General features: G+C 36.0%; 1 protein-coding gene across 1 annotated transcript; it reads left to right on the top strand.

Moving 5' to 3' along the window:
* The first annotated feature begins 6,020 nt into the window (after positions 1-6,020).
* LOC145120062 (putative receptor protein kinase ZmPK1) lies at positions 6,021-8,849 on the top strand. Its single transcript, XM_079055848.1, has one exon. The coding sequence runs from the start codon at positions 6,172-6,174 to the stop codon at positions 8,629-8,631; it is 2,460 nt and encodes an 819-aa protein (XP_078911974.1). The 5' UTR covers positions 6,021-6,171; the 3' UTR covers positions 8,632-8,849.
* Positions 8,850-14,034: the final 5,185 nt, after the last annotated feature.

The following is a 14,034-nucleotide window of genomic DNA, read 5'->3' as shown; positions in this document are numbered from 1 at the left end:
GATTACAACTACAGACTACGACTGACACTTATTGGTGTCACCCGTTATTACTCACTCAATCCATATGAATTTGATTAAGCTTGATTAATGATCTGATTTTAGTTTACTTGAAGAGAAGGTAAGCCTAACAGACGAGGAGAAGAGGACTACTAGGCCCTACTAATTTCGTATGTTATTTAAGGCTGTCGAGTATACGAATAGCGCGTTGGCCCATTTCGTATATGATTTATTTGGACCTTACTAGTAATGCTGATGGGCCACTGAGGCCCAATAGCATGTAAAAACCATTGAGGGTCCCTAAAGCATGTAAATGGGTCACAGGAGGCCCAATAACATGTATTATTTACGTTGGGCCCAAAAGTCATGTTAATGAGTCACGGAGGCCCAATAAGCATGATTAGAATCTCTCAAGCCCAACCATTTGAATGTTTACTTGTTTTGTATTGTATTAATGTTGCGAGTTGTTTAATCGATATGTCGTAAAAATCACGAATTTATTTTATAACGATTCATAGATTTATAAAAATAGTTATTTTTCTATTTAAAACTCATAAGTTATAACGTTTTGTATATTTGACCCAATTATTATTATTATTAACATAATTGACCAAAAAACATTAGTTTGACCTATTCAGCCCCCCCCCCCCCCCTTATTTTGTAAAGTTGGCAATTTTAGCCCTTTTTATAAAAATGACATATTAGGTCCTTGAACTAATTTTCTTGACATTTTTGACCCAAACACTTATTTAAATAATGTTTTAAGTCAAAAAGTAAATTTTTAGAAAGTTTCAACCCTTTAGTTAAAAGACTTGCATTTTAATCCACCTTTTTCGCAATTTTTACACTTTTTACCCAAAATCCAAAATCTTTGCATTTTCAATCCTTTTTAGCAAATAAGGTCATTTTAACCCCAGAAATAGATTCATTTACATTTTTACCCACTGTTTTGAGAAATTTACCATTTCAGCCCCCTTAAAACCATATTTTTCGCAACTTTGGGCCTATGGGTCGAAAAGCCCAAAATTTAGCCCAATACGCTACAAATTTCGTTTTTAGTCCTTTGAAAAACATAATGTTCATAGAAACTTCCATTTTAACTGTTTTGACATTATGAACCTTGTAAAAACCGTAAATGACAACTTTTTCCCAAACTTTTATTTATTTGACAAAAATAGTCCAATAATGAACTTTATGTTGTAGTTTGTTATTTTAAAGCTTATATGGTAGTTTATCTTGAAATGTTAAGTGAAATATGACCTAGATCACATATTTTTCCTTCTTGAACTGTAGATCTCAAAATATCTTTCATTTTTAGCACATATTTACCACAAAATACAAGAAATCACACATAACATACAAATACACATAGATCTTCACATTTTACTTGTATTCTCCCCCATAAAACATATGAAAACCAAAAATAGAGGGGTATAAACTCACCTTTGCTTGTTGTTTTCGATTTGAAGAAAGAAATGGAAGAGTTTGATGTTATTATCGGCCCTAGAAAGCTTCTTGAGAAGACTTTGGCTTAGATAGTTTATAAGACGCATGATCATGAACTTTCATGAGTTAGAAGGAGATTTATAAAAGGATCAAGAAACTAAACCATGGATCTAAGTACAACTTACCAAGGATAATGATTTCTTATGGAAGAACCTCCTTGAAATGCCCTAGATCTCGAAATTTTGGGTGGAGGAATGAAAGTGTTCTTGAGGGAATAGTGAGTGTTTGAAAAATGAATTTGGTGTGGGTGTTGGGTGCTCTCGGCCGAGAAGAAGAAGGAAGGGAGGGGAGAGAAGTGAGGTGACATTGCATGGATGTCCACCATGCAATAAGGAGGTGGCATCCTCACAAATTTCCCATAATTTCCCTTTTTGTTTTAATTCTTTTTCCATTCTTATCTTTTTTTTTTATTAAATATGGGTTGATTTGGGCTAAGGAGAGAGGGGAGGAATCATCTTGGGCCCATTCTAAGTCTTGCTCCAAATTATGAGGCTAAATAACTATTTTTCGGCCCATTGGGCTTCTAGGGGTGTTCACGGCCCAATTTAGCATAAAGGAATGGATTTGAGTCCATTAAAGCTAATTGGATTTGTTATGGCCCTATAAGGCCCATTAAAGATAAACTAGTCCATTTTAGGCTTATAAGGCCCAAAAAGGTTAAGTCTCATGAGAGTGGGTCCAATGAGAGCCCATTTAAGAGTTCTAAGCCCAAAATAGTCAAATTGGAAGTTTATTGGCCCATTAGGCCCAATAAGGAAATCCTAGGGATTTCTAGGGTTTCCAACCTTTTGTTGACTATTTGAGTGTTTGTATAGAGTGTTTGATGAAATTTTGTTGTCATTGAATAAGCATCATACATGCTTTCAAGTTTTAGTTACAATGTTATCCTTGTTAAATGTTTACAAAGCATTAGAATTCCTAGTTGTGACAAGATCTGAGAAGTGAACTTAGTGGCTTAACCAATTAAGCCCTTAATGGCGAGTTTGGACTGTTGTGGAGTACGTTGGGCGTACCCAGATCGTACGCAACGCGTACTGGCCAAAGGTGGCGTATGCAGGGCATAAGTCTGAGTACGTTGGGCGTACTCAGCAACTGTTGACATTCGTTGACTTTTGCAATTTGGGCCCTATTTGAACTATTATGGTTCTAGGCTTTGGGACTTCTTGAATTTGTGCCCATAATGGGTTTTGGGTATCATTTAGGAATTTGGGCCATATTGGGCTTTTGGAGCCATTGGGTTGGGCCTTGGTTATTGGGCCAAGTGAGAAAATGGTAAAATGGTCTTTTTACTCTGGGTGTTGGACAATTAAACTAGATTCCTAGTTATGGTTTATGGTCCAATTATTAATTGGGGTTTTATTTGATTGATTAGCAAGGGGATTTTTCTGGTTCAACAGCTCAATCATTTGTCTGACTGTTAGCTGACCGAGGTGAGTTTGTTCACTATACTGTAGTACACTAGGATATGTTATGTACTTGTAGTATTTGTGACTCCTGTTGTATGTGTTATATGTATGTGTGCCTGTTTGCTATATGTATGTGGGGTGAAATAGACCCGATACAGCCTCGTGTTGACATATGAATTGAAATAGAGTCAAGGGTGAAATAGACCCGGTAGGGCTTTGGGCCGATACATGAGTTGAAATAGACTCGGGGTTGAAATAGACCCGACACAACTTTGAGTTGGCATATATGTATGGTATGCGGTATTTTGGGGAACTCACTAAGCTTCGTGCTTACGGTTTTCAGTTTATGTTTCAGGTACTTCCGGATCGAAGGGGAAGAGCTCGGGATGATCGCATCGCACACACCATGATTCCCATTTTATTTGACTATGATGTATCGAGATGATTGATTGATATATTCTGAATTTCCTTTATGGTTTTATGAACACGTTTTGATTGATGGTTTTATTATTATGGAAACGAAATTTTTGGTCTTGAATTTTGGGACGTTACAATCAGTGATATAAATTCAGAGAGAGAGAGAGAGAGAGAGAGAGAGAGAGAGAGAGAGAGAGAGAGTGAGTGAGTGAGTGAGTGAGTGAGTGAGTGAGAGTGAGAGTATGTGAAAAATTGAAATCACTATGTTCAATATCTCATCATCTTCTTGAATATCCAGAGTCATTGTCTCGTATTTTTCCTCCATTCTGTTTTGATCATCCAATTTTTCTGCTTATTGGTTCATAAATCGATACAACAACGACAATGTAATTTTATTCTATCTTGCTCTCACTCTACAACTTGTTGGTATATATAATGGTGGTGGAGAGCATTTGACGAAGCAGGGAGTTAGGGGAACGTGGGAGACGACAATATGAAGTTGAAGGCGGAGATATGATTTGTGGAGGAGAAGACGCATCATGGAAGCGGAGAAGAATGTGAAGAAGATGGATTCGTGAGAGAGCTGAAGACGGAGGCGTGCATGGAAACTGACGTAGGTAACTGTGAATAGTGACTTTATATGGCTAGGATTTAATCTAAATTTTGATCTAAGGGTCGTGAATGGAGGGTTGATTTTTGACCGCTCTCCATTAGTAAATATATATAATTAAACTCGTTAAAAATTGGTTGAAACTTGATAAAAACGAGTGACAAAAACTTGATTACGCTATAATCAAAATCAAATTAAACCAATCAAAAGCTATAAGATTTTAAATTCTTCTACAACAAACTGACTTATGTAATATTGATTGAAACCAAGATAATTAACCTATTTACTAAGTTTTCGTTGATTAACTTTCGAAACTGCAATGAGAAATTTTATGAACCTAACTCATGTTATGTTACCAAGCAATTTTCTTAAGTGGGCCAATATTAATAGACAAGGGTTTAGAGTTGTAGTCCACAAGACTCCTAGCAATTGATTTATCACCATGCAATTTTCTTAATTTGCCATCAATGTTATTAATTTATCACCATCTCCTCTAGCACATTAAAAAGGGTATATTGACTGTTTTTTTATCTCATATTCATACTTTTTCGATCTAACAAGTGACTGATCTATAATGTTTTATTCAAGACACAAAAATGTAAAAAATAAAATAAATTATTCCGTCTATTTTACGTTTGCTTTTAAATATTCTAAAGTTGATACAGTGTGGAAAGGGCAGGTTGAAAGATTCCAAAAAAAGGTTCCGAAAGCGCTATCATCAATATATGTTTGTTTTTATACGTTGCGTGGGTTTCAGTCTTGCACGAACAACCAAGTTTGCACCACAAAAGATATTCTAATCTATAATGCAAAGCAGAAGTGACTTCCTAAAATTCTACTAGTTTTAAACCTAAAACATAAACATGTGAGAATCTTCTCTAATAAATGAAAGTTTTTTTTGCCATTTGTCACACTCTCATTCAATTTCAATTTGTCAAATGTCATTTTGTGTTTATTTTGAATTAATTTTTTTTCCACATGTCATTTTATGAGTTTTTCTATTTTATTAAATTTACATAATATTTTAATATAATAATTGCAATAAATATAGTAATAAAAAGATATCAATTTCATGAACTTACCTTTTAATTTCAAAATCCCAAAATTAAAGCTCATTAGGTTTCTTTTATTTTTTTAAATTATTTGTTTAAATTTAAAAGATAAAAAATATTTATATTTTAATAATTCATTATTTTTCTTATTTTCTTATAAATTCAAAGGTCTCAAATATTTTGACATTTATATTTAACTTTTTTTTTTAAATTAACTCATGTAATACATGAGCCTCATAATTAGTTTGGTATTAAACAAGACTCTTTATAATGTATCAAAAATCGTCGACCAAAACACCTTTCTGTCCAACAGTATCAGAAACTATCATTTAGTCAAAAATTAAGAATTCAAGTCATATTTGGAAGAAGTAACGAAAGATACATACTTAAAAATAAAGTATCGAGCTCATCAAACATAAAACTGTTATGGATTACTATTGATCGCCTCATTAAAGAAAAACATAACGGGCCGGGCCTTAATCAATAAATTCCTATTTTAGCACCAACCACAGGGATTGATTGGGTCAAACGTTTCAAATCGTTTGAGATTAAAAAAGAAAAAACATCGAGTGTTTTTTATCATGCTAGTCGTGAGACCACTTCACACATTTTTTTTTTTTTTTTTTGTGATTTAGTAAGCGTATTGAACAAAAGAAAAAATGTTTTATTTGAGACACAAAACTATATAATCAAATATGTATAATAAATTCTCTCCACGGTTTTAGCTTTGGTTTTAATATATATATATATATATATATATATATATATATATATATATATATATATATATATATATATATATATATGCCGTGTGAAAAGTGGCAGTATGTTTTGAAAGTTCCAAAAGCCATCAGTACTCACCGTGACGTCATAAGTTTCTACTACGTGATTATCGAAGTAATGAAGGAGAGTCGTGAATTAAAACTGTGAGTTATTTGACATTAAATAAAGTCTAGGGTAAATAAAGGAAATGCTAGTTTGTATAAATTAGATTGATGTTTAGTTTTAGTCATAAAAATCAAGGTAGTCATCTTCTTCGTTTCTTTGCTTACGTAGTACGTACGCTTCATGCATCAAGAACCCAATTCAAATGAGTGACGTGTTTCAATCATTTCTCTGTGCTGTTTTCTTCACCATCAACTTGATCTAAAAAAGATAAGTATCATCACATCGATCCTATCTTATGGCTTTGCCATCAATGTTTTGGCATATTCCTCTTCTGATAATAATTCTTTACAATTCCCTTTTCACACATTCATCTTCTCCTTCTTCGCCCACACACTCCTTATCTAAAGGCTCATCAATCTTCGTGGATCACAAAGATGATAATTTGGTTTCACCAAACAGCAATTTCACTGCTGGATTTTTCGAGGAGGGGAAAAATGCTTACTGTTTTTCGATTTGGTTCACCGAGTCACATGCGCAAAACATGAATCCCACCGTAGTTTGGATGGCAAACCGAGACGTGCCAGTTAATGGAAAGCAGTCCAAACTTTCCCTCCAGGACGATGGTAATCTTGTTTTACACGCTGCAGATCGGTCTATTGTTTGGTCCACAGAGACAAAATCTACTAGTCGTTCGCTCAGTTTACAACTTGAAGACACTGGAAATCTTGTTTTACGTGAAGTTAATGGAGATTCAGACCCTGTTTGGCAAAGCTTCGATCATCCAACAGATACGCTTTTACCTGATCAACTGTTCACCAAAAACTCACAGCTGGTTTCTTCAAGAAGTAATGCCAATTTCTCTTCTGGGTTCTTTAGGCTCTATTTTGAGAACAACAACGTTCTCAGTCTTCTTTACAACAGTCCGGAGATAACGAGTGTTTACTGGCCTCCACCTTATCAGAAAACTTGGGAAGCCGGGAGATTCACTTACAATAATAGTAGAATTGCAAAACTGGATTCTGAAGGCCAATTCAACTCATCTGACGATTTGGGTTTCTTTGTCTGGGATTTTGGCATGAGTCGCCAGAGAATAATGAAGCTTGATTATGATGGTAATATTAGGGTTTACAGTCTTATTGATCATCAGAAAGAAGGAAAGAAGTGGGAGGTTCAGTGGCAAGCTTTTTCCGGTTCCTGCAAGATTCATGGCGTATGTGGACCAAACAGTCTTTGTACTTACTCTCAAGAAACCGGAAGGAAATGTGCCTGCGTGCCTGGATATAAGAGGAAGAATCAGACCGATTGGACCTACGGTTGCGCACCCAAATTCAGAACTTGCGCACAGGTTTCGGAAGATTACATTAAGCTTCGTTTTGTGGAGTTTTATGGTTTCGATATGAGCGTTCTTCAGAACAACACCCTTGATGAAGCCTGCAAACAAGCCTGCTTGAACGACTGCAAGTGCAAAGGGTTCCAATTCAAATTCGAGAACACCAACTATAACTATAACTATAACTGTTACCTGAAGAATCTGTTATACAATGGATATCAACGAGGTTTCAGAGATCCAATGTATATTAAGCTACCAAAACAGTTGGTATCACCTGCTCAACAAGCATTAATCGTCAAGGGGTCTAACCTAAGTTGTCCAGAACAGCAGCAAATCATGCCCATTCAAAGGTCTTACGAGAAAAAACATGCAAGTAGTTCTCTGAAATTCTTGTTATGGTTTGCGTATGGAATAGGAATCATGGAGGTCCTCTTGGTATTCATTTTCTTTTATATCACTCTAAAAGACTCCTTTAGAACTGCCAAAAGTTACTTCCCGATAGCATCAGGGTTCAAAAGGTTCACATACACTGAGCTGAAAACCGCAACAAGGAACTTCAGCAAAGAGATAGGGAGAGGTGGCGCGGGTGTAGTTTATAAAGGGAAATTATCGGATGACAGAACAGCAGGAATAAAGATGCTCAAAGAGGGTAATATTCACCATGGCGAAGCCGAGTTTCAAGCAGAAATACGCACAATTGGTAGGCTCAATCACATGAATCTGATAGAGACATGGGGGTATTGCATTGAAGGGAAGCATAGGCTAGTGGTTTATGAGTATATGGAGAACGGGTCATTGGCAACATGCTTGAATTCCAATAAACTTGATTGGGGAAAGAAGCTAGAAATAGCAATTGGCACTGCGAAAGGGCTTGCATATTTACACGAAGAGTGCTTGGAATGGGTTTTGCATTGTGATGTCAAACCCCATAACATTTTGCTTGATGCTGATTACAATCCAAAGGTGGCGGATTTCGGGTTGTCTAAGTTGTTTGATAGAGGTGCGATAGAGAATTCATGCTTTTCCAGGATTCGAGGTACAAGAGGTTACATGGCTCCTGAATGGGTGTTTAATCTTCCGATTACCTCAAAAGTTGATGTCTACAGTTATGGGGTGGTGGTTCTAGAGATGATAACCGGAAAGAGCCCGCTACAAATGCTGCAACTTGGTGAAGGCAGTAGTAGTGGTAGAGACCAAACATTGGTCGAGTGGGTGAGGTCAAAGATTCGTGAACATATCGGAAGCCAAAATGGAGCATGGATTGAGGAAATTGTTGATGGTAGGACCAGTGGTGAATATGATACGAGAGCGCTGATTAATTTGGTGAAAGTTGCTTTACAATGTGCTGAAGATGATAGGGATGCAAGGCCTTCAATGAGCCAAGTGGTAAATATACTTCTCGACCTAAGGTATGATGATTACTGAAGCTTCTGTTAGTAAAGTCACAAGGTATATATCTCCTGGAACATCACATCGATCTTCTGTAATATATAGCATGTAATACATGAATATTGTTAAGTGTATGAATATTTCTTATAGCCATGGAATATATCTTGTAGTCAATGTATGAATATAGATATGTTGTTGAAATACTGGAAGTCTAAGTTGTAAGTTTTAAGTTAAAATGGAATTTATTAAGGGAATTTTGTAATGGACTATAGACTCCACATCATCATTATTCTATATTAATTTCCTTCTAAAGTCTACAAAAGTTTTCTAGTGTACTAACATCCATACACAGAGTGTCTATTTAAAATAAAATAAAATAAAAATTCTTTCTTTTTCGAATTAAAGAGTTCAATGAAGATTGCACTTAAGGAGGGATGTCAAAGGGACGGGGGAAGCCTCCCCATATCCCTATCTCATCCGACGAAACCCTCGTTTCCCTACCTCGCATCCAAACCCAAAATCTCCAATTTGCCCATCCCTAAAATCCCATGTTCCTCGTCTCCGCCTCCGAAATCCTTCATCTCCTCATCCGTCCCCATTTACTATGTTTATCATTGTTTACCATATTTTACACTTGTTTATTCAATTAGACTTTCATATTACACTAATTATTCAAATATAATTCATATATTACATTATGGTTGCTCTATGTTAAATATTTCTTTATAAATATAAAAACAACTTTATAAAATGGTACTTATTTCAGGACCAATGTGGTATTTAGGATGGGGCTCCTCGTTCCTAGATGAGTCATGCGGGGTCTGGGTCCTACTAAGGTTTTGATATGCCAACATGACATTTTATTATTGTTGAGTTTAATCTATTGAATGACATCTAAGATTATGTTTGACAGACTAGTTAAAAGCCAACAGATAAAAAATAGTATTTTTGGTTAATACTATTTGTAAGACAGCTGAGAAATGTAAAATAATATAAATGTCAGGTAACTATTGATTTAGTATATAAATGATTATAAATTGAGTTGATATATAATTCGATAAAATATATTAATTAAATTAATCTATTAGCTTTTTTATTTTGTAATATTACAGATAGATTAAATTGTTTCTTAACGTGAATTCTAGAAATGTATGGGTATTTACTAACAAAAAATGTGAAAAATGCTTTATTGTATTGTATATGTGGGAAATCAAAAAAAAATATTGATAAATTTTAAATGTGTAATTAGAAGTATCGTAAATTTGAATCACATGAGCATTTACCGCATCAAGTACACACAATAAAATATTTTTAATTTACTGTGGAATATTAAAAAAAATGTCACTAAAATCCTAAAACGTTGCAGCTTTAAAACCGAAAAGTGTCAATAAAACTTTAGTGAAAGTGTTTCTAGTGACACGTTTTATTTGTATCATTAGTTTTCTGAGAAACCTTTACTGACATGTTTTTCGTTTTTAATAGCAATTTTGCTATGTCACGTGATGACATATTTTATTTAGTGTTGCATACTTCAAAATACAGTTTGGTTTGATGATCAAGTCTTCAGGTAATAGAATGTTCTGTTGTCAAAATTTTGAGGATCGTTGAGGGATCTAACTCTTAAGAAAACAATAGGAGTTGGGCGATGTATCACCTCGGTTGGGGACGTATCATGATTACATTATTATGATTATCAATCAAAAAACTCTTTAGTTCGATTGTTGACGTAATATGATTAACTTACTCGTTTAAACAACCTAAATTCTCATATTTTTTTTCTTGCATCTTAAATTTCCGTAGATATAATACATGAATTTGCATCTCACTAACCATGGAATGTATGATCTTGATAATTTGGTTAGGTGTTAAACACAAATAAAAATAATATGGGTTAATGTTACCGTAGTCTAATGAACTTTAAATTTCGATCTTATTTGGTTACTAACATTTATTTTGTATTCTAATTTCTTAAATTGTGATTTTACCTATTAAAAATGGAAGAACTCCATTTTTTGCTATTTCACCGGTTACAGATTGTCAATGTGGCTTTTTTTTGGATTTTTAGGGGTTCAAAATTAGAAATTAGGTTTATATGTATATATTGAAATTTTAATATTAGTGTTTCATTAAATGTAACACTTCGTTTGAAGTTAAATAAAATGAGTAATTAAATAATAAATTTGAAAACCTCCAAATGTATAACATATTTTATTGTAGCTCTAAATCCATAATATTTTAGCAAGGTGTTGGTTTCGAGGAGTTAAAAGTCATAACTTTTGAATATTTGGGGTTAAAACGTAAATTCTGGATTAGTTTGTAAGGAATTATGAAGGTTGAGGGCTATTTAGTAAATTATGGGTTTAATATGAAAGAATTTATGAAGACAGGGGTAGCATGGTAATTATTAGGACTTTAATTGAAAAGATTTTGGAGGATAAGGGGCCAAATGGTAAATTTTGGGCTTAGTTTGAAAAGATTTTGTAGAGGCAGGGACCATTATTGTTAAAAGGTGACCAAGTTTGGTAAGACACGAGACTTGAACCCGTGTTATTTCCCTCCCGTTTTTAAGATGCAATACCCCAAACCCTAACCCTACTTCACTATTCCCAGCCGCCACCTTACCATTCCATATCCTCCAGTCGCCGCTCCGTTACCGGTGAAGAGGAAGAGCCACGAGTCGAGGCGTGTTAGTCGGGAAAAACGGGAGATCAAGGATCGGGTTGCTGTTGTTCGCAAGTGGGACGCTGGAAAACCATGGTGTCAGGTTGCTACTGCTGTGCTCGGTGGGTTTCGCACCACCATCTTCCTTCCCCACTCCTTTCCAACGTCGCATCGCCGATGTTGTACCGTCGTTCGTGATTCCAGTCGCAGCCATCGTTCCTCGCCAGAGAACGTGTTCTTTCTGTTAATGGAGAGCGCCGCCAGCTGCTAGGGTTGCTTTTACCGCCGTCGTGCACCACTAGTGGGTGGCTACATTCGTTTTGGTGTAAGAAGCCGAGTGGTACTGTGCTTATCATGTTTTGAGCATTTCTGGTGACCGGAACTGTGAGGGAACCACCATGGTGGCTGCCACCTAGTACCACTATTCCGCCACCACCAGTCATCATGAGGTGGTGGCTGTATGTGTGTGTTCCGGTGTGTATGAATGCATCCAAGGGTGTGATTGTGTATGAATATGTTAGCCGGAAAACCAAGGAATAACCCGCCATCACCGTAAGGTGGTGGCTGCCGCCACGTGCTACCGCTGGCCACCACTAGGGTGGCTGTGTGTGTGTGTGTGTATATATATATATTTTATTAGTCTGGTGTGTGTGTTTTTATGTGTGTGTGTTTTTATAAGTGTGTGTGTTATTTGGATTGTGTTGTAAATTGTAATCGGCCGGAATAATAATAGAAAACTTATAACCACCACCATAAGGTGGTGGCTGCCGCCTCCTGCTGCCACCGGCCGCCGTGTTGGGTGGCCGTGTGCTTCGTTTGCGTTTTGACTCGTTGGAATGCTTGGGCAGAATGGGCCTAATGAAACCCTAGTAGGCCCAATGAGACCCTAATGGGCCCAATGGAGCCCTAATTGACATAAAAGCCCAAACATGTGACTAATGGGTTAGTATTGGGTTGGAAACCCTAATTAGGGTTTGGAAAACCCTAATGCCATGAAACCCTAATTTTAGGGTTGATCGGGACACGCACGAGAATTATTTAATAAACCTAAAATATTAATTAATAATCATCTGCAATTAACCTAATGCAATATTGGACTTAATGGATTAAGTCCTTAATGGGTTAAGTAAGAAACACTTAACAACTAATCGTCATTTCATGTGAAAACCCTAATTTTACTTGGGCCTTAAGTTGGGCTTTTCTATTGGGCTTTGGTGATTAGGCCAATAATAGGCCATTCAAGAACAATCATATGGACTAGAATAATTGGATGAGCTTTAGGGTAAGGCCCATATGAGGGGTTGGGCCCAATTTGGAAAATTGGGCCATAAATGCCAAATGGTTGGACTGGACTAAATGGTTGGGCCTTTGAATAAGACTATGTAAAGGTTTGAGCCCAATTTGGAAAACTAGGCCATATGTTGGGCTTTGGCCCATTACTTGAATATTGGACCTTTGGGGTGTGAGTTGGACCTTGGAATTGGAACCCAATAATTAATTAGGTATTGTTTGATGTTGGGAGTTTGGGAATCTGTCAACCAGCAGCTGGAGTTGCATCCGCGGGACTTCAGCAGTGCCAGGTGAGTCTCCTCACCATACCAATAGGTCTAAGGCACCAAGGCCGGCCCATTTTATGATATGTAGTACACTAGCTGAAGTTGTATTATATGGCATGTTAACTGGTTATGTGCTAGGAAGTATGTTAGTGGTATATGTGTTATGCTTGTATGGAAGACCATGGGAGAGCCCATGGCACTCAGATGTAAGACCATGTGGAGAGCCCATGGCTTTCCTACTATATTGTAGTGTTTATTGTAGATTCACTACTAATATGTTTGGTATGCATGTGTTTGTGGTATGCTAGTGATCATGTGGAATGCTAATTGTTTTTGTGATATTTGCATGGAAGACCATGGGAGAGCCCATGACACCTGGATGTAAGACCATGTGGAGAGCCCATGGCTTTCCTACAAAAAGACCATGGGAGAGCCCATGCCACTCAGATGTAAGACCATGTAGAGAGCCCATGGCTTTCCTATTAAAGACCATGGGAGAGCCCATGACACTTAGGTGTAAGACCATGTGTGGAGCCCATGGCATCCTGGAATGTTTATATGCATGGCTATGTGATTGATATGGATATGTAATTGATATGGTTTATGTATCTGTTATAGCTTATATGGATTATGTGGTTATGTGGATTGTGTGGGGTATACTCTGGGGAACTCACTAAGTTTTGTGCTTACGATTTACAGTTTTGGTTTCAAGTATCATCGATTTGGAAAAGAAGGGCTCAGATTGATCGCAGTGCATACACCTATGATTTCCGCAATGAATGAATTTGGGATGAACTCTGATAAATATTTTACTTAATGATGATTTAGAATAAATGGTATCAATGTCTTAGCTATATTAAAAATGAAATTTTTACCCTTGATTTTTGGGTCGTTACATTAAACTAGTGGGGTACCCGCACAAAGAAGCGGACGACGATTAGTTTCAATGCAGTGAATAATTTTTAGGAGGCGAGTTTTGGCGGAAGGAAAATATTTTACTTTTGTTGAATAGTTCTTTTTCACGATTATTTTCATTTTGGATATATATATATATATATATATATATATATATATATATATATATATATATATATATATCATACATACTTATAAAGCTAATATTTTTTCTTGAATCTCATGCATTTGAAACCCCATTTTTTAACTAATGTAACTCAAAAGTTTGCTTAATTATGATTTAACACTCAAAAGTTTTATAACTTAT

This window comes from Lactuca virosa, chromosome 6 (genome assembly GCF_052849685.1).
Source record: "Lactuca virosa cultivar CGN04683 chromosome 6, Lactuca_virosa_CGN04683_v6, whole genome shotgun sequence".
Taxonomy (NCBI): domain Eukaryota; kingdom Viridiplantae; phylum Streptophyta; class Magnoliopsida; order Asterales; family Asteraceae; genus Lactuca; species Lactuca virosa.
This window is presented reverse-complemented; position numbering and strand designations above follow the sequence as displayed.

Excerpts from the sequence above, each read along its gene's own strand:
- LOC145120062 (XM_079055848.1), top strand. The coding sequence starts at position 6,172 with ATGGCTTTGCCATCAATGTTTTGGCATATTCCTCTTCTGATAATAATT.